Source organism: Opisthorchis viverrini, assembly GCF_000715545.1.
Source record: "Opisthorchis viverrini unplaced genomic scaffold opera_v5_74, whole genome shotgun sequence".
NCBI classification, from domain to species: Eukaryota; Metazoa; Platyhelminthes; class Trematoda; order Opisthorchiida; family Opisthorchiidae; genus Opisthorchis; species Opisthorchis viverrini.
The window spans coordinates 1,588,419-1,608,923 of record NW_008751731.1 but is presented as its reverse complement, the minus strand read 5'-3'; the positions used below and the strand labels follow the sequence as shown (position 1 = coordinate 1,608,923).

Below are 20,505 nucleotides of genomic sequence, written 5' to 3'. Positions count from 1 at the left end.
TAGACTACACAAAATTTCTTAAAGTTTTCCGTGAAGCGACTGATTGCAGTTCCGAAGTGCCCTGCTTGAGGGTGATATGCTACTTTCCGTTTTCTTGAATAGCTGGTTTTAGAGCGTCCTCTCCTTATCACTGAAAGCTTAGGTATGTTGACAGAAGAAAACTATATGATTCAGTGAAATTGAAGGTAAATTAAAGGGAAAATATTTAATCGATGCGTGTAAGTAGACTTATTCATAGGTATCCGAATATCATTCGATTTCACACTTACTTTTCCGATTCCAGGGAGTTAAATATAACAATGCACCTGATGCCAACAGTGTTTGCCTGAGGAGGGACCGTCATATAACCCGCTCATATGGCGAACAGAGTATGGAGCATTGGGAAATGAGTAGAAAGTCTGTTATTCGTATAGTTCAAGGCAGAGGCACTCCAATGAGAGTCGTGATTAGAATACAGGGTAAATATACAATAAAATGGAACATTGGAATGGAGTTTACACATTGCAGTTTGTGGAAACAGTTTCTGAGGATGAAGCGTCGGAGACGTTTTTGGACGTAATGAGCGATTTAAGGGCTCAAATTGGAATGTGTAGGAGGACCAAGTGATCCTCCAGAAGGCATGGATGTCTGAACGATGTGTGGGCGGAAATGCAAGAAAACTCCACAAAGTTAATAAAACTCATCGCTAATCTTCACACAAGAAGTAGCAGAAGAGCAGCTCTCGTTCTGCATACTACCACTATCACCTATAATAATAATAAAGGTAATAATAATGATAATAATATACTTGATGGCCTAGAGGGGCAGAGAGTTCTTAGCTCACTCAGTTCACTGGACCCAGATGAAACGATGAAGACCCACCAACAATTTATAGAGTCTACACATAGTGTTTTACCGCCCGATATCGGAGTAAGTCAGCTGTTAAAGCCATAACGGTTTGAGTGAACTGAGGCTAGATTTAACGGTAATATGTTTCAAACCTTTTGAAGAAACTCTATCAACCAAACGGCATCCTGTTTAAGGTGACGGACCATTATTAAAGACAGCAACAAAGGATAACGAAAGACAATCTAAATATTTGCAATCAGTAAGGAAATGTTCGGAACCGTACAAAAAGTCATCGTTTCAGAGAGGTCTGGTAGCAAGATATTCGCGATATTGACGGGTATAACTTTGCTGCAACGATCTCCGTTCTTTGTCGATAAGTTAACTGGAGGCACTGAAGTATGCTCAGACCTCGGCCACTTGGTTTCGTGTTCCCAGGACCAGTATTTGGCAATGAGCTCTCTACCATTACCGAATTTAGCTAATATATATCGGGAACACTTAGAGTAGACAATTTAAGCCGGATTTCAGCATCCACCGAGGGATTCTAGCGTGGCGTAGGTGGTACGGTTGTTGTGATCAAGCCCGAAAATTTGACGAATTCTTTTGAAATCTTAAGATTTTGGGTTTCAGTGCTAACTTCCATGTAGAGTTGGAATCTACGTCAGGTATTCTGTCTCTCCTAGACTGCATGACGCGCAAGAGGCGTAGAAAATCAAATACTGTTCACCGCAAGAGGCGTAGAAAATCAAAGTACTGTTCACCAAAAAAAAAACAGAAAAAATTGGTGCTGCCTCTAACCACTGATAAGCACATCCGAAGGCAGTGATGGTTGGATGAGTAAGAGCCTTTTGCCCGCTGAACATCAGCAAAACTTGAGTTGAAAAGGTGACTTCAAGAAAGTAGGTGGCAATTGCGATGGGTATTTATTGACCTCAACAACAAGACCCAAAAGGATTGGGTCGGAAAAGCAGTCATCCGGTGTCTGAGTTGAATATAGTTACCATTAGAATATCATTTAAGAGAGAAAAAACTGTAACGTCGGTATTGCGGCAGCAAAATGACCCAAAACAGACTGATCGGACTCAGGAATGTTGAGACGAAATAAAGTGGAATGAATGTGTGAGTCTTTACGCAATTGAAACAGCCGATGAGTTAGGTACGCATCAGGATCGGTGTGCGTAAGTCGTGCATACATAGACCAGGAACCCCTGCCTACAGTCAAAGGTGACAATGTGATGCGTGCCATATACCATGGACAGAGTACATTTGAAATACGTGGAATTTTCGAGACGGGCACTGAGTTTCACACCACAGCGACTGGTGGCCGAGGCGGTGAAAAATGCCAATCCTCGTAGTGTAGAACTGGCAAGCGAGTGGCGAGTGGTCAGAAGAGCTGAGATGTGGAAGCGTAAGGTTATGAGTGAAATGGTTTAAAATTTAAACGGGAAAAGCAAGGAGGATTCAACCTCATCCTTCATAAGTGTCATTCATCTATACCAACCGACAAATAACAACTGAAGAAGTTCCCGAATAATTGTCAGTGACCTTATGAGTAGTGCACTACGAATATACATGTACCACGGTATTCGGAATACCGTAGCAACTGAAACATGAGGCGGCCTGGTGTAGCATACTCAGTTGCCTGAAAGCATCAGAAATGAACGAATCAGCTGGGTTCCAGATGAGTCTCTCGCAAAATCAAATTTATTTGCAAATGTGTGTATTTCGCTAACTTCCGTACAACCTTCAGCACCGATCAAGTCAATGACTGGTTTTTTGTCTGCCTGAAAACCCGGTCGACCCCGAGCCTGGCGGAGCTTTCGTGTCAAAAGCCCAGCAATAAAACCATCGGCTTTTCACCATCCCCTCTGAATCAGTGTGAATATATTTGTTTTTTCGGAGAGGGCGGAGCAGCTGAAGGACTTAATTCTGTACTTAGGGCTTGCTTGTGAGTGGATGAGTAACAGCCAGTAGAATAAAGCCGCTGGACGCGGTAAAACGAAATAACAGCCGAGTCCTGTCATCTTGTCAGTACGGTTTGTCAGACAGCTAACATGTCTGCACCATGTGACCAACCTAGCATTGTCTGTTGTCTGGTTTTTTGAACTTCGTCTATGAAGCGCTCCTTGTTGCTACGGCAACAACGAAAATACCTGGCCAGTAAAAGCTGAAGGACGCTTAAATTCCGCTGATTGCACGAAAGATGAAGTTTGCGGGGACCTTCAGGTTGTGGCCAATTCCACAAGCTTCGTAGTCATTGCTTTATCGTCTACAGAGTCTGATTTTCCAACCAGAGAATTAGTCGCTTGAAATGCGACTGTAATGCTGGTTTAGAATCCATATCATATCCTCGGAAGTATTCAGTATGTAGAATGAAGTCACCCTGGAAAGACATCGCATCGGTTCTGAGTTCACTCTTGTGGTTACCTCTCGAGATTCACGTTGAAATTCCCTAGGTCTCTCCTTACCCCGTAGGATCAGAGGACCGAGTTCATTCTGCTAGTCATCTGCTGTCACTTTTTGAGTAAATCTGGCGGATTCAGCCGGATGAAAACTCTCCAGATAATCGAAAGTATCTTAATAGCAGTGAACCGCCAGCGGCCGAATGGTTGATTGTTCACAGTACAAGCGCGGGTTCAAAGCTTCTTGCTAATGATTCGCAATAAGGATGAAACAGCTGTATGGTGCCTCTTGGTCTTTCAGCATGGAATGGCTTCCCCTATAGGAGGGGGTATTGGCTGAAATTTCTCAAATCTGTTCATATTACCTATTATATCTGGCTGCGTCGCCAACACGTTCTATGTGACTGCTGGTGCCGGAAAAAACTTACCGACAAGGAACACAGCAGCTCTATTGCGAACAAGCGAGTACAAGCGCAAAATTACAGTAACCTCATGCTTTTCTATTGAGGAGAACTGTCTGATCTTGGTTCAACGTTGTCTCGCACTGTCTGGCTTCGATTCAGGGTTGTCTCGCGCTACATATTGAGGGAGCTTTGCCTAACATTGATCCAACGCTATCTGACGCTCTCTGACTTTGATTCAGGACTGTCTGGTCGGCGTCCATTGGAGCTGAGGGCCTCAGTAGATTCCGAGTGAAGTATAACCAAACTGATAGTGACTCACTGAAAACCGGGAATTTCCGAAATATCTTCAGGTAAACCACCTAGTTTGCATTTTGAAGCCAACTACTTTTAAACTACTTCCCAAGACAAAAGGTGGACGCCGCACTCTCTAATGATGTATCTATGTTATTCTCGTTTCTTCCTGGTTCACCCACCCGCTTAGCGTGAGTGTGTCTCCATACATGTGGGACAGGCAGGCGTTCAAATTGGGAATGCGTGTTGGGAACTGTTCTGCCTGGAACATGGTGTTCAACCAAGTGGAGAAATGTACGGTGACCTAGGGAGAGATTATGAAGATGCTATGCAAACCTTTTACAGCGAGACTGGTGGTGGTAAATACGTTCCGCGTGCCATATTTGCTGACTTGGAACCAACAGTTGTTGGTAAGTCCGAGTGAGAGTACTATATCTATGAGTTTCTTTCAACCGACACACCGATATGTTAAATGTGAGTCGTATATAAACATATACTATATATACCTGACCGCACTAAGTTATGCCACATTATGCCTTATTGGACTATACTATACTGCACTGTACTTCACTACATCCAACTACACTATACCACACAAACTATACTGTACTATACTTTGCTTTACTATACTACTCTACATTATACTATACTACAAAATACCATACTATACTCTATTACACTACTAAACTACGTCACACCATACTATACTATTTTAACCTATATTATATCGCACTGTACTATAACACATTATTCTACACTATATTATGCCTCACCACACCACATATGGTATGCTGAATCATGCCATGTCATACCATAATGTGTTCAATTTGCTCTACACTCTCAGCCTATCCACCGCTATACCTTGTAGGGTTGCTGTGGAGTAATAAGTTACCGAGAGTTTAGGAGTTTTTGACTTTTGTGACATCAAATTTCTGTCTTCATGTTCTCGCAAAGCTCTCCCTTTTGGATCTTCGTAAAACGCAGATGAAGTGAGGAGGGGAACTTACAAAAAGCTCTTTCATCCTGATCAGCTTATCTCCGGAAAAGAGGATGCGGCCAACAACTATGCCCGAGGTCACTACGGTGTGGGTAAACAAATGATCGAGTTGGTCCTTGATCGCATACGAAAACTTGTCGAGCCATGTACCGGACTTCAGGGGTTTATTTTCACACGCTCGTTTGGCGGTGGTAGCGGTTCCGGATTCACATCGCTACTTATGGAACGCATGAGCAGAGACTATGGAAAAAAGACAAAATTAGAATTCGCTATCTATCCGGCACCTCATATTTCCACCGCGATTGTGGAGCCGTACAACTCGATTCTGACTACGCACGGAACTTTGGAACATGTGGATGCAACATTTTTGCTTGATAATCAAGCGATCTACGACAACTGCCTGTAAGTCTTTGCGAGAGCATCCGTAGGCAAGTCTAGTCAGTATCTAGTAACTGGTAGAGATTTCACTATAAACGGGACTGGATCACGGCTTGTCAGTCTGATGTCTCATACGACGAACAAAGCTTATTGTTGATGGTGGGTGTGATAAATTGTCAGGAAGACCGCCCGTGAAAAAAGCTCAGCGATTTAGTTTGGAATGGTTCTGAAGTAAGGTTTGATGAAGCAACTGGTCAGATTTGAAAATGCAGCGTATTAGTGCGCCACATACTTTCGGCGAGGGATCTTTGGCTCCTATGACTCGATGAACACAATTCACAAGAACAAATGAGGGAGAACCGTGTACGCAAGGACCGCATAACTATGGTGTGCTTCAGTAGATTCCACGTGTTAAAGGTCGTAATCCTCACAATTCATGAACAAGTGGTCGATTCCTTTGCTCCTGTCTGTAGTCCAAAGCCTTCAAAGAGTGGAACACTTTCATTTAAAACGAACAGTGATCGGTTAAAAAGTTCAAACCACCAGCATATTATACTTATAGCCTAGTGTTTCGAGCAGAAGTTCTTTGTTCCATGAATAGGTCGACTGACGTATGGAGACTGTGTGAAAAGCTGTTTAGAAGGTGATACACTCTGTTGAGCACTTTTACCCATCCCTGTATATCATTGACGAATGTAGGCAATAAGACCATGCTAAATAGCTGAGGGAAATTTCTGCTCCAGGAAAATCTGCAGATTGTTTGTTTCCGTTCCACTTTTAGCGAAGCACTAATCAAGCAGCTAATCAACATAATATCGCGTGACACAAAGTGCGTGTTTAGAGGATAGCTTCACAGTAAACCGCACAAGTGTACTTAACTCATACCGTTGACTGGAACTCGTAGTTGGATATATTCAAAGTGCTAGGTCGACGGACCGTTGTTTGAAATTCAGTACAAACTGAGGTGATGTATACTGGCAGCGTGCTAATGAGTGTTTGTTAGCTTTTCGTGGCAGAAGAAAATTCAAAAAATTTTCCCGCCATCGTTCTTTCAGCTGACCAAAGTAGTTAGAAAATTACTGCTCAAATGGGGAATGACGGGAGGCTGTATTCTGGTAATAAAGTGCATTTTGACAGAGCAGAGGGCGATAGATGACAGTGATGTATGTGTGCCTTGTGACTGTACTTGGGACAAGGCGATTCGGATTGGCACGAGTACATCATTCGAACAGCCATTATCGCATCAGAATGCATGATCGTTTACTGCAATCTGTGAATCAGTTTTTCAATGCAAATAAATCGTCGTTCTGTCAATGTAGACACGTTTGATGGGGTATGTTTTTGTTTGCGCTGCGGCCGAACTCTTTTTCGGCCCCATGTGTGGGCCTAAAACAAAAAAGTAATCGTTCAGCTGTAACACATTTCTGGTACCTAGCTGCCATGCCACCCGAAGGAAGCGTGAGGGCGGGGATATTGCCAGGTTGTCCAAGCCTTGACAGGGAAGCTGAGAGGCAGAGATCAGATTCGAACCACGGACATTCCGGTCAGTAAATTAGCGCTCTAACCACTGAACCACTTCGCTTCCATGTGTGATAAAGCATGTCTACATACACTCTTTGTATCTACACTGTGTCCCAATAAATTTGGAACTAGTTGCCAAAGACAGCCAAGCTTATGTTGCGTTCACATCAAATTAGTACTAAAACGATGAGTATACTAATCCTTACTTTTAACAGGTCGTACAAAGCCATTTGATTGCCGGGAAAACAATACGAACATTACCCTTGTTTTGCGACATTCCAAAAAAATTCGTTTGCTGAATTCCTAGCATTATAATCAATGGAAAAAGTTCTCGGTCTGTTAGGTATTCTCTCTTCTAATGCCAACAGAGACTTTTACTGAGTGATCGTTAGCTTGATATACATAGGCCGGTATGAATCAATGCAGAAAGCTATCTGATTCATTGTTGTGTGCGACCGTTCCCTGGATCAGACCGTTAAGGCAAAAGATGTATTTGGCTTTTGGCCGAGAGCTTTTGCGAGATAGATTCACCTCTCGACGAGATCTACCAACCGGGACTAACTTGAAACTTCTTGGTCTATATCACTTGGAAGTGGTCTCTCTTCTGAATAACCTATTTCAGAAAGCTGGCACATTAAAATTTGTTTCATTAAAACTGTAATTAATGCACACACAAAACGTTCACGATGTCATTTGCAGGGACCTGAGGGAAAACGATTGGAAACTTTTAAGAATCAGTTGTCAAAAGTAGGCTGGACAGTCATCAGTACCATTAAATAGCGATTTAGGCTAAGCGTAAATACTAATAGCTATGCTCCGTAAATTCTCGCTTAAAACACTTCCTGAAAACAAATCAGTAGGGTGAGTTAGGCGCTTATATTATTTTACGCTGATGAACTGTTTGATTTAATAACCCTTTCGTGGATACCGAATAAGATCTCTATTGCAAGACTTTTATTTTTCCGATTAAAAATGAACATTCGTTCAGCTGTGACACCCCTTTGGTGCCGGGCTGTCATTCCAGCTGTAGGGCGCACGAGGGCTGAGGTAGCGCAGGCTCCACTATGCGAACGATGCTTTAGTCACGTGCGTGCAGTGTTCCTAATGCACACACCCGCCGGTCACTGTTTTGAAAAAGGAAGACACTGTCGAAGTATGCGGTGACCTAAGTGGGCTGAAAAAGCAAATCGTTGTTAAAAGTCCCCTTATCCGATGACTGAGTAGTTGATAATGCAAATTTTGTAGACAGTTTTCCCAAGTTGAACGCACAGGTCTTTCATGGGCATTTCGAGACGTTTGTTAGCCGTCCCTACAAACAAAATTTCACCTATGGGCTTAGCATCGCTCCAGTAGCGTGGAAAAGGTTAAAAAATTTGCCTTTGCAAATCTGGTAGGTGCAAAGCCCAGTGGGATAGTAGTTGCGCAGCTGGTTCTCATCCAGAAGAATAAATAAGAAAAAAGAAATAAACAGGAATAAACAACTCGTATTTACGGTTGAATACTCGAAAGTGCCAATTTACGGTCCCCAAATCTGGTTTCCTCAGTCGTACGATTTCGAAGGCTGGAGTCAGAGGAAAATATATGCATCCAATTCTGGAACGTCCATGGCCTGAAAATTTTGATCAAGTCATACATCTGCCAGCTCACTCATCCTGCTAATCATGTCAACTGTAGAACTTCTCTTCTATTTATGATTCTGTACGAAAGCCTACGGGACAAGATGAGGTTTCCTTCTGGATTGCGGGAGAGAAATGCCTACTATGCTGCTTAGATTGTGATCACTTCTGCACAAACTTTTTATATTTCGTGAATCGTGCGCTATTTTTGGGTCTATCGTGGCATCTTATTTGGGCTTTGAGACAATCTTGTCTCAACGTTCGTATCAAAATGCAAACGAAAATTGCTCCACAGGAGGCAAAAGCGCCTGTATGAATGTCGGCTGAAGAAAAGTGGAATTCATCCCCTTTCGGACGATATTCCACTCTGATTCGGAATTCGGATTATCCGGACCTCGCGCTGCTACTAATTCGGGGAAGCCGAGGATCAACGACTCCTTTGAATGAAACATCGCAGCTCACAAGTATTGAACTAAGAGTTTGATATCCGCTATCTTCCTCAAACGCATGATCAAATAGCCGACGAACCATCTCCACTTCTGTTGAGCAATCACCATGAAACCAAAGGGTTGTTCTAAGTAAATATGAAAGGAAGTTATACTGTTTGTTGTCCCTCAGCATCTCATTATCCAGAAGGCAGACCCAAAGAAATCAAGACACAATCTTTTCTGTCCCTCCTGAGTACATGTGTCCAACTCGGCTGATAATAATAATAATAATCAATAAATTCTCATATCATACAAGATGAACCGTCGTTGATAGGCGGATGCATCTTGTCTGGAAAACGAAGTAGGTTTCGCGCACGTCTGATTTGTTCCGCTTTCACATGCTCCCAGGAAAGTCAGTTGGCAGTTGTATGCACGAAGTCTCACGTTCGATAGTTTTACTAGTGATAGCGAATGGAATTTTTCATCAAAGCGATGAGAATTTGTCAAACCATTCCAAGCTCCGGTTCAACCTGTCGAATAACCTAGGTAACAGCGGTCAAATATTGCAGTCAACCTTACGGGATGTGTTCCTATGTTCCGAGTATGAGAGGGTTTTTACTTATTTTTATTCAAATCGGTCTCAGGTTTTACTTTATGGGAGGGCTCCATCAAGTGTTGCGTTTGAGCGTTTCGCCACCTGTTGGACGGCTTTAAGTTACCGGAAGAAATCGCTACCGACCACGTCCACAATTCCGGAGAAGTTTCTAAAAGACTATGCTATCAAGCACGGTAGTGCAGTGCCGTAAAATCCAAAGCAGACGGAACTGCTGAGTGCAATTACTGTTCAACGCCAAAGTTTGGACGACGCCGCCAATGCCTCCATGGCAGAATACCGAACGAAATCACTTTTCATTAACGGTACAATATTTGAGTGACAGTTACGAACAGAAGCTTCTCAGATTCTGATTGTCACTGAACCACTGCGGAGACTTAGAGGTCGAGGAAAGTATCGCCAAAATGTGCACATACCGGAAAAACCTGAGGAAAGTTTCACTGCAAAAGTCCTATGTTACAAGGAGTTAAAATACGCTAACGATTCGAACAAAGTATGTCAAGGTGTTGTTAATGGGATACCAACACCTCGATGATATAAACAAGGCGAAGGCTTGACGGAACATACGCGGAACAGATCGCCAAGCTGGTTGAGCAGTATCCAGTGTGTAACCGTCGATGAACGGTTAGGCCAATCGTTTAAACGCTCTGGTCGCTGCGAGCCTGTTGTCTAAACAGACGAAGGACAGTGCTGTGCGCCACCGTTCGCCCGGAAAACCTCCGTCTTTCTTGGATGAACGCATTGGTCGGCGCATTTCAAAGACCCCATTGTACCGCCCATGGTAAACCCGAACGTCCATACCCTATCAGTAAGCATTGAAATCTTAAATTGTGCGCACTTTCTCAATAGTCCGCAAACCAGGTTAGCTAACTTTATGTAGGATCCGGTCCACATATGACCACGTGATGCGGTTTCCGTGACTGGGTCATGAATGGTGGTATATCCTAAGTCTGAACTAATCACATTGCAGATAAGCCACCCATGGCCGAGCGATCAAGTGTTCAAACTACTAACCGAGAGTTCTCTCCGTTTCCGAATCTCCCCGGAGCTCCGTGAGAAGCGCACTGCTGATGATTAATAATAAAGATGAAACCGCTCTACGGTGCTTCTCGGCTTTTCAGCTCAGATCGACTTCGCTGGACGAACGAAATCTCAGTTGACAATTACCATACCTCCTCACACTACCAACACAAATTGTATCAAACCCACTGTGGCAAGCCCTATCGAAAATGGGTGGGGCGATAGGCATAACATAACATCTGTATAGCATGACAGCAGCAAGCCAGCTTGGGGAAGCCTAAAAGCGCTTACAGTCTTGTGTGTGCCAGTTACGTCGATGACGGTGCACAAGTGACACGGTCGGTGGGTCTGTTTTCACAAAACAATTCTGATGTAATCATAGCGTTAACCGGGGCTTATAACACTGAAGAAAACGATAATATCGAGCACCCAACATCATCTGGCTCTATCTGACACTGGATACCAGTATTGCATGGCTAGGGGGGTTACGATATCAATGACTCCGCGTTGGTTCAGCACATTTGTCGATGGCACGCAGACACTAAAGGAAAGACACGCTTTAAAACTTCTGGCGAAATATAGCCAAACTGACAGGGTAGACAACACAGATAACGCTTCCATACGGTCAAGTGTTTTGCGAAGTTAAGCGCAGGACGGATTGGAAATTCCGTAGGAATGTGTGGAAAGCTTCCCAGCAGTGTAACATAAGACAGTGTGTACTACATGGTCACGTTATGTGTCATTATGTGTTTCACATAAGACAATTTGATAGTTAGAGTAGAAATTCTGACGCCCAAATTAACGGATATTTTTTGTCGGATACCGAAACCAGTGGCTACTGTCGCTAGTTTCCAGTTGATATTCCTAGTAAACTTGAAATACGAGCATCTGCCGTCGGTTGAAGCGGATCCAACATTTGCTATTTGGCTTCCGCCTCCACAACACTAGAGCCGAAATGTGCACATCCGACTGCAACATTCTAAAATCGATGGATCGCCGGAAGGAGACGCTTTTCCTGGATGAAATCAAGTCTCACTGAATAGTTCCTTTAGGATATTTAAGGCAGTTTACCCGTAGCAATAGACCCAGTAAATTCCAAGATCTACGACTGAATATCATGCGTGAGTAGTGGAAAGATCACCCAACGACTTTGGAAGAGATACCGCCTAACTGCTCTGGACACATACGTTTGATATTGCAGAATACTAGAGGACACATACATAAATACGTCCCTAACATGATGTGAATTGCAACATCGTTTATCCTATAAGTGAAGTGATTTCCTGCTACGAGTTTGGGAGACAGACTTCTGAAAGAAGCGTTTTAGGGGAAGTAAAGATAACGTCATGGTCCATACGATGTTATCTCCGTATGATTTGGAGGAACAGATGCGTCAGTCGTTAACTTTGCAATGAAAATAGGTGCTTTGCTGGTGGTTCCATGCTCTCAGTCAATGCATCATTTGAACCAGGTGAGTTGTTAACTGTTGATGGCCTGACATGAACCTAACGGGACAGAACTGACTAGCGAACAGTTTATTCTCAGCCAAGTTGTTACCAACTGGATTGACTTTAAGCCGCACCAATCCCCAACAAGACAGTCTTTAATCGTAGCCCTCAAATTGGCCTGAATCAAATTTCACGTCGTTCACTCAAAGCATATCAATTCCCAATCGACTATAGTATGCGAAACGCCGAATTATTCCCTCCCTTCACTTTCTTCTACTCCTATTCAACCTGGGACATTCGGGTTGGGGTACTCACGAAACGTTCATGTGTCCAGGCCACTGAACCAGAGGGTAACAACAGTCGATATGCATTGGGCAACCGCAAGATTAGCGGTCATGATTACAGTCTCCGCAAGCGATGCTGCGGATACAAGCAAACTAGCACCCTATTTGAGTCGATATTTTTTATCTCGTCACGACTGGCGGGTGGATGAGTCGCGTATGCCTACATGGCCTTTGGAGTAAGCATCGGACAAACAACTCTGACGAGTGATTGAACGAAATAGTTTGTGAGCGATGGCAACATTTCAAAGGCATTAAACATTACTTAAGTAGCGGTATAGGCCAGGCCTATATTTATGAAACGACCTGAGCCGGACGCTGCGTCTGCATCTGCCAAAGTGAATCTGTTTTACAGTGTGTGGTTTCCAGTTGTAATTTACACTTTGAACCGCATATATCGCTTTAAATGCAGTGTTTTTGTATGAGCTTGTAGCGCAGATTGTTCGGAATCACACGCTGGAAGGTTTTCCAAATAGTCCTTCCGAATTTTTAGTGTCTTATGCGTAGCCTAAAAAACTTGACAGTAGAAACGCGTTGTTCGTCCACCTTCCAGTTCATCGACGCTTCGTCTGAATTTTCAAAGCGTGTCTTTTCGTTACTGGTCCCAACGGGGCCATTGGCCACACAATGCTTTTAGTAGCAAAACCTTTGCGAATGGAATAGAATTTTTACGTCAAAATGTTGCGTTTTGTTGCGTATGTATTCACAGCAAAAACCACCCTAATACACTATCATATTTTCGATGGTCACCAAATTTTATTGTCCAGTGAAGCAGTCATACACCTGAGTCAAAATGTTGCGTTTTGTTGCGTATGTACTCACAGCAAAAACCACCCTAATACACCATCATATTTTCGATGCTCACCAAATTTTATTGTCCACTGAAGCAGTCATACACCTGACGGAAAACGTCTGGTGGACTACTTTTCTGGCATTGCTGAGACCCCGGGGTGCCTAAATAGGGCTCGAAAGTTTGGAATCGTACTCTGAACACAATTGCCTGTCTCTTTCAGTCCATCAGGGACCCGTCGTAGCCTTAGAAAATTTAATTCCATTCCGCGAATACTGAGTACCGGCCCCAACTCACCAGCAGTTGCATTTGACCGATGGACAGTCTTATTGCCATGTCTTGATCGTAGTCTTGCTACTGGCGTTTCACGTGCGTGCACGTGACTTGTTTGCGCTAGCCTTATTTTTGCAGTGTGTGTGAATCACGTGCTCGCCACTGCTCCCGATGCACTTGTCCTTTGCTCAGTCAACCATTCTATGTGACGCTGTCATCTGCCCGCTTCTTTTGTAGTGAGTTGATTGATTGTACCTTGGTTCGATTCCCATTCACGTCGTTTAATTGCGGACACAGCTGAACACACTCTTAATTCCAACGGGGGGCTGTCAAGACAATCGGTCGGTGACATTTTTCGAGCATTTTGTAGGTCAGGATGACATTCCTATGTGAAACCGCCTGTTGCTGACCTGATTCATCGATCAGAGTAAAACAGTGGTCACAAAGGATGTTAAGCAATCGTGAAATTTAGCGAAACTTTGAGCACTGTAACTTGGTTGTAGCGTAAAGTTTGCATAATTGCGCATTTTCTGGTTTTCTTTCAGCCATAATCTGAACGTTGAGAGGCCCACATATACAAACCTGAACCGTTTGATATGCCAGGTGGTCAGTTCCACGACAGCATCTCTGCGATTTTCCGGATCGCTAAACGTCGACCTGATCGAATTCCAAACCAATCTGGTCCCTTATCCTCGTATCCATTTTCCTATGGTCAGCTATGCTCCAGTGATATCAGCACAAAAGGCCAGACACGAACAGATGACTGTAGCTCAGCTGACTAGTGCATGCTTTGAGCCAATCAATCAGATGGTCAAGTGTGATCCTCGGAAAGGGAAGTATATGGCCTGTTGTTTGCTATATCGTGGTGATGTGGTGCCTAAAGACGTCAATGCAGCTATTGCAACCATCAAGACAAAAAGATGCATACAGTTCGTCGATTGGTGTCCAACCGGCTTCAAAGTTGGAATCACCAACCAGCCTCCAACAGCGGTTCCTGGTGGTGACCTGGCCAAAGTCCAGCGAGCTGTCTGTATGCTTAGCAATACCACAGCGATTGCAGAGGCCTGGGCTCGTTTAGATCGCAAGTTCGATTTGATGTTTGCTAAGCGCGCGTTTGTCCACTGGTATGTCGGGGAAGGTATGGAGGAAGGTGAATTCCGTGAGGCTCGAGTAGATCTTGGAGCGTTGGAGAAGGACTATAAAGAGATTGCGTGTGAAGTATAACAATGCCGGTTTATAACTGAACAAACAATGCACTGCGACTGAAGGCAGCCAATGTTTTTTTTCGAAAAAATACTTGCAACTCTTCTGAAAAACTTCAACTCATTCTTTTGCTTTGTAAACCCGATCGGACCGTTACAGTCCATATAACTTCATTTCAGTTTACAAAGATTTCTCGCTTCTTCTCTTATACCAGACAGTATTTGAACAACAGTAAAACACTCGGCGGCAGGAGAAATGTGCTTGTTACTTGGTTTTCACCGAGGTAAATCGAGATACAACCGATAGTTTTGGGGATTCAGCATGTGGACAAAATGTATAACTTCACACGAGTGATTAAGCTGAATATATGCTAGTCCTCTGGGCTGCTTTACCGCCAAAATCAGTAGCTATGACATGCACTCACCGTGATGAAAGCAGATTGGAGTCTTACTCAACTGGGATTACTGTAAACCCAATCTGTTTTTTGATAGCAGAGTGTCCCGAAGGGCTGGAGCCTGGCTTCAGTCACCGTTGAACAGACTATCTGATACAATGTGGGTATTACACAAGCTAACTTCTTCAACTATGATTTTGATGAGTGTCACGTTTACAGTCCCAAATTAGCCCGCGACGTTTTCTTAGGAGATTTTCGGGTGATCTAACTGTTCCATTGAGATTAGCCGCGTCCATATTTTCGGGGAGCACTAAACGTAGTCAGTTTAACTGACGGTGACCGCAGGGTCGATTGTGACGATTCGTCGGACCGTTGCTTACGGGAAATGACAAAGCTTAAAACAATGACAAAATGGGAATTCGCCTTATGAAATACAGAACCATATACGCATGATGCAAACGAAAGGGCAGACGCTCCGGTCATTAGTCCAACCAAGGACCCAGAAAGTGCTTGATAATTGCTACAAAAGTCGAGCTAACACAAGTGTAGTTGATTACCACTTCGAAGTCATTTTGGTTTACTCAAGACCGAAGATTGTCAGTCTAAACAGTGAATTCGTTTTTTGACCCCCATAATGACCCGCAAGACAACATCTTCCAGGTAGCCAGACTGTATCGGTGTGAAGACACCGGGATTCGAACATTTGGGAATAGGAACTTATATACATAGAATAAAAACAGGAATACGCGTAACTGGTCTATATGGAGTGATATGAGACAACTTTGACAGTAGCTTAACTGGCAAAGTACACGTCTGACATACAAGAGGCCGTGAGTTCGTATCAGCTAGCCGGTTTGAATCAGGTGTGTCGGTGTTCTGATTCGAGAAACATCAGCTACCTGTTTATAACTTCTGAATGGGCTGTCATTCCCAAGTTAGGTTTCAGCAAAACAGAACCCACTTCGGGATTGTATAAGATGACTGATACATCATTTCGATTATTCCGATTCAGGCGTCAAGCCAGATCATGTTGTTCCAAAAAGTCGACAAGCGGTCAGTAGTGTATCAGTACTACTTATTTAGTCTTTGGAAGGCTTAAATAGCCGGTACTAGTTTTACCATTCATGGGGCTCGTCCCGCGTGAAAGAGTAGTTCACGAATTTCCGTTGATCTTCTTTTTCTTTTCTTTCTATTTGAACAACGGTTTTCTCGTACGTTGCGATAAGCATTCATTCGCATCTTAATTGGTCGTTGACGGAGATTGACGTAAATTTAAACCTCTCGTTTATCACTGGATGTGTGAACACGATGCTAACTAATACCACATCTCTGGCTGAAGTGATGGTTGATAATATCATGACTATTATTGCTCATTGCCGGACAGTGAGACTTTTCTGAATATAGACGGGGTCTCTGGGCAAGTTAACATTTAGAATTGTTATGGCGGGGTGGTGTGCTGTGCACACACTGATCTGGTTAACTTTTTCCGCCTTGCATATGGTGTGTGAACGAGGATGATTTATAACAGAACACTTCAGCGTTCGTCCGACTGACAGCCGAAAGTGATCGATTCGTTCAACCCAGTGTTTTTTTTCTGTGAAATTTGAGCTAAGCGGTTGGAACGAAGCTGGAAGACCGAGAAGCGTTGTACACCTGCTTCACTCATCAGCAGTGCGCATCTAGGGGTGGGGTTGATCGCGGCAACTCCCGTCTAGTAGTTTGAACACAGCCGTTCGAACACAAGAAACCGATCCGCACTGTCATCAACCCGCAATTGGGATGTGGTGCTAGGCAAATTGCAATCATGGAAATCTCACCAAGTGGGCACGTGAAGCACTGTACAGTCTTCTTCGGCTTCACTTACACCAAAGAACCTCCATTGAAAATTCCTAAATCTCACACCGCCGTCATCCTATTACAGCGCACAGGAGGGGGAAAATTCACCCGACCAATGAACCTTCTATCTGCGAAGTCAGCCGAGGAGACAGCCAACACTTGTGACCAAGTAATGTGGATCCCGTGAATAAAGGATAAGTAGCCGTAACTCCTGTCTAAGTGCAAGCTAACCACGTTTGCTTGTTAACTGTGCATGAGCAAAAAGTTAAGTGATCAAAATACTAGCCGAGAGTTCACATGTTTGGGAGTCCGTTAAATTTTGTGAAACGCGCACTGTTGATGATTCTTAATGTCGGTAAATGAGCTGCACAGTGACTGTCGGGTTATCAGCTAAGGCTGGCTTGATCTACAGGAAGAAATCTCAGTTGAAACTTCTCATATCTCTTTACACTATCAAGAACCACTCTTTCTGTGAGTCGCTGAACCTTGACTTAGCTCGATAAGTGAGTCCCAAACGCAATGAATGTACTACAACAGTGTATCGAGAGAGGAGACATCAGCTGATAAGCCTTACTATGGGAACAGAACCATCATTGAGCGCTTTGCATTGATAAGTAGACAAAAACGTGTTGCTGTAGGAGTTTATAATGCTGCGGTGCGCTCCATATTACCATACAGGTCAGAAAGCTGGCCGCTGCGCGCCGAGGACGCCAAAAGACTTTCAGTGTTTTACCATCGATATCTTCGGACTATTGGCCGAGTCTGGTGGAAACACTGGATCAGCAATGGTTAACTACGTCGAATGGCATTCGGAAGAACTAACTCGCCCACGATAGATGAACTGATCACATTGCATAGTTTGTGCTGGCTTGACCGCTTCGACCGACTCTGTCAAAGGGTTCTTTTCGAACAACCACGTGAAGGGTTCAAACGAGCCAGAGGAGGTCAAACAATTACTTGGCAGCGAAGTGTAAAAGTGATTACCAGCAGACTCAGCTGCGCCGGTCATTGCCGCCTTCCTGGATGCGGACACCGAGAGGGGCCATCTCAACAGCACTCGTCCATCCAAGGTATTGCCTTGGATGCGTAAATTCCTTCCCAATTCCTCCACTTAACAGTCTACTGACAGCGCTGTATTTACGCACCAGTTTATCAGTACGCAGCTACCTACAGCACTTCACCAAATCATCGGTGAACAAAACTGACAGCTACAACCACTGTACGACAAGTAAGCGGTTCTTATATCTTATATTGATGATGTACGAGAACAAAACCTGCGTATCAAAGAAACCGTTACGATTTTTTAGGGGAACTTGGACACTACAAGTAAAGAAGTTAGCTTTTTCTGTGTGTCGAGATTATCGATGGTTGATGCGGTTGATGATTTGGTATAGTTTAAACTGGAGTGTTTCGCTCTGATAACGACTGTATGCGTAAACCATAGCTGGACAAGTTGACATCTACTATCTCATTTGCGAAAACGCATGATCTCCATGGTTTCGGAGAACTATATATCACATTGGTGTTTGAATGTAGAAATGACCTTGCCAATATAATACCAGAGTGTGTTATCCTTGAATGAAAACCTTTGGACAGCTGACGTGTAGAAACACTGAGAGTAGAGAGTGATTCATATAGCTCGACGGCATAAATGTAGAATTTGCATGACCAATTTGATGGGGCACGCTACTCATAAAGTTGTCGGAAGAATTTTGACAGTTCACTAACGAAGCACCCCAGTTGGAGCTGGTCAAGTAGGCTCAGCCCGAAGTTCTCGTCAACCTTATGTTCTAAGTGAATCCACATAGGACAGATTTCAACAACTACACTCGGTTGTATATCAATGTTTTCACAGGAGACTCGAGTGAATCCCCCGTTTATGAGCAGCAATTTAGGTTGAAGAATATCGTAAGCCATAGATCAGTTAAGTCTTCCGTGAAAACCAGTGACATCTAACTGATGGTATTTGTTGAAATCTGTCCAAACCTAAGGTTGACGGAAACTTGGAGACTGCGCCTATCCGATGGACCCCGAGAATGGCGGAACCGATCGTGGGCTCCCGATGAGTTTTCAGAAACCTTGTGAGTAGTTCCCTTTACGAAAATGTCATCGCTTCCGTTTATTTAGTTATTGAGAAATCTTCAGAAAAATATTATGCTAATGTAGGAGATGATTTGTCTGAGCACCAAGTTTGGGTTTCTTCGAGAGTAGTGGCTTCCATCAAACGGAACATTCGCACACAAAACTTAACAATGCTCCGGTGACCGAAGGTTGGTTGATTTTACCTCCAACTTTGAGCTCCCATAGGGTCAGGCCGAGGTATGTACTGTATCAAAAAGGACATTTCAATGATGAAATCTTTCGAACGCGGTACGATCGTGGTCTGGAATGCCTGTGTTCAACCCAATAAAATACTCACTTCCATGCAGTCATTAAACTACCAAGGACAAGGGGTGACGGTAGGCTCTTCTTTTACTACACAAGCCAAAAGTGCAAGACCACACAACAAGGCGCTAATAAGGTCAAACCTGAGTGATGCGTGTATCAACCATGGTACGACTATATGTCCAAAGCAGTCTGGGCACCCACAGATCATAACCCATCTTTACGACTGCCTTCAAGTGGATCATAAACTAATCTGGAAGCGACTTCCACCGGGCTTTGGACTATTGTGGCGGTGAAATGAACGGATCACGTGGAGGTCAGCATTCATTGGTTTATTACAAAAATGGTTCTAGACACGAAAAAACTGGGGATCAGTGGAGAAAACTTGATTACGAAAGCGACAACAGCCTGAGTACTGATTAGCTTAGGTGGGGCGGTTGAAGCTCAAATTTGGTGTCAATCACCCATTCCATCCGATCTCTTAAAAATATCCGAATTCCCTTTGCTGTCATTGAAGTCGAACTTGGTTGTCCAAGATGTAGAGGTTTATCTTCGAACAAAACGGTCAAGTAGTGCTGAGGGACACTGCTTGTAGCACAGTTCAGAGAACTCCATCATTTTTTCACATGACCTAACTCTCCATAATCACACAATAACATTAGGCTAAACGGTTTGAAATTGCCGGTTGGTTAACCCATAATACACACGTTAAACAGAGGCTAGTCAAGAAAGATGGACTTCCCGAAGGTAGGACACTTTGATACCTACTTCACTATAGATAAGTCCGACTATTTGGACCTGGAGAGCACTCGTGCTCTGTGACTGGTTGATAGCGGTTGATGAAGTGTTTTACATATCCGTGTGTTTATATGTGCCGAACAGAAGAGACAATGCACGAGTCTTCAAGGTTCATGTCGCGTTGACCAATTTTAGACAATTGCGATGGCGCATGCCTGGATCTTACAAGACAGCGCATTGCGTGGAAGCCACCAACTGTGAAACGGGTGTGGGCTCAATAGGATCATGCAGAACTGTAATCTGGCACAGAGATTCAGTAGATTGTGGTCATATTTTAGGCGCTCAACCTGACTCTGACCATAGCGATCTGCGGCACGCGTAGCAAACCGCTTCTTCTCAGGAGTGCCGCTGACACTAGACCGTCACGAAGAGACTGGACCTTACCGTGATGTGGCGGTTTGTGTACCTCGGAGACCCACTGAGCTATACTGGGGGCTGTCCGCGAGACACTTACAGAGTCTCTCATACCAGGTTGGTCAATGGTTAGAGGTCTGACGAACACAGTCTCCTGGCCCTCCAGGTTGGGGGTTGGAACATGT

At 43.9% G+C, this 20,505-nt stretch overlaps 1 protein-coding gene across 1 annotated transcript; it reads left to right on the top strand.

Moving 5' to 3' along the window:
- Positions 1 to 4,115: 4,115 nt before the first annotated feature.
- Positions 4,116 to 14,574, top strand: T265_13526 (hypothetical protein; the record flags this gene model as incomplete). Its single annotated transcript, XM_009169293.1, has 4 exons — positions 4,116 to 4,335; positions 4,910 to 5,324; positions 6,701 to 6,847; positions 13,896 to 14,574. Coding segments are annotated over 4 exons (1,461 nt in total), but the record flags the coding sequence as incomplete, so codon positions are not given.
- Positions 14,575 to 20,505: the final 5,931 nt, after the last annotated feature.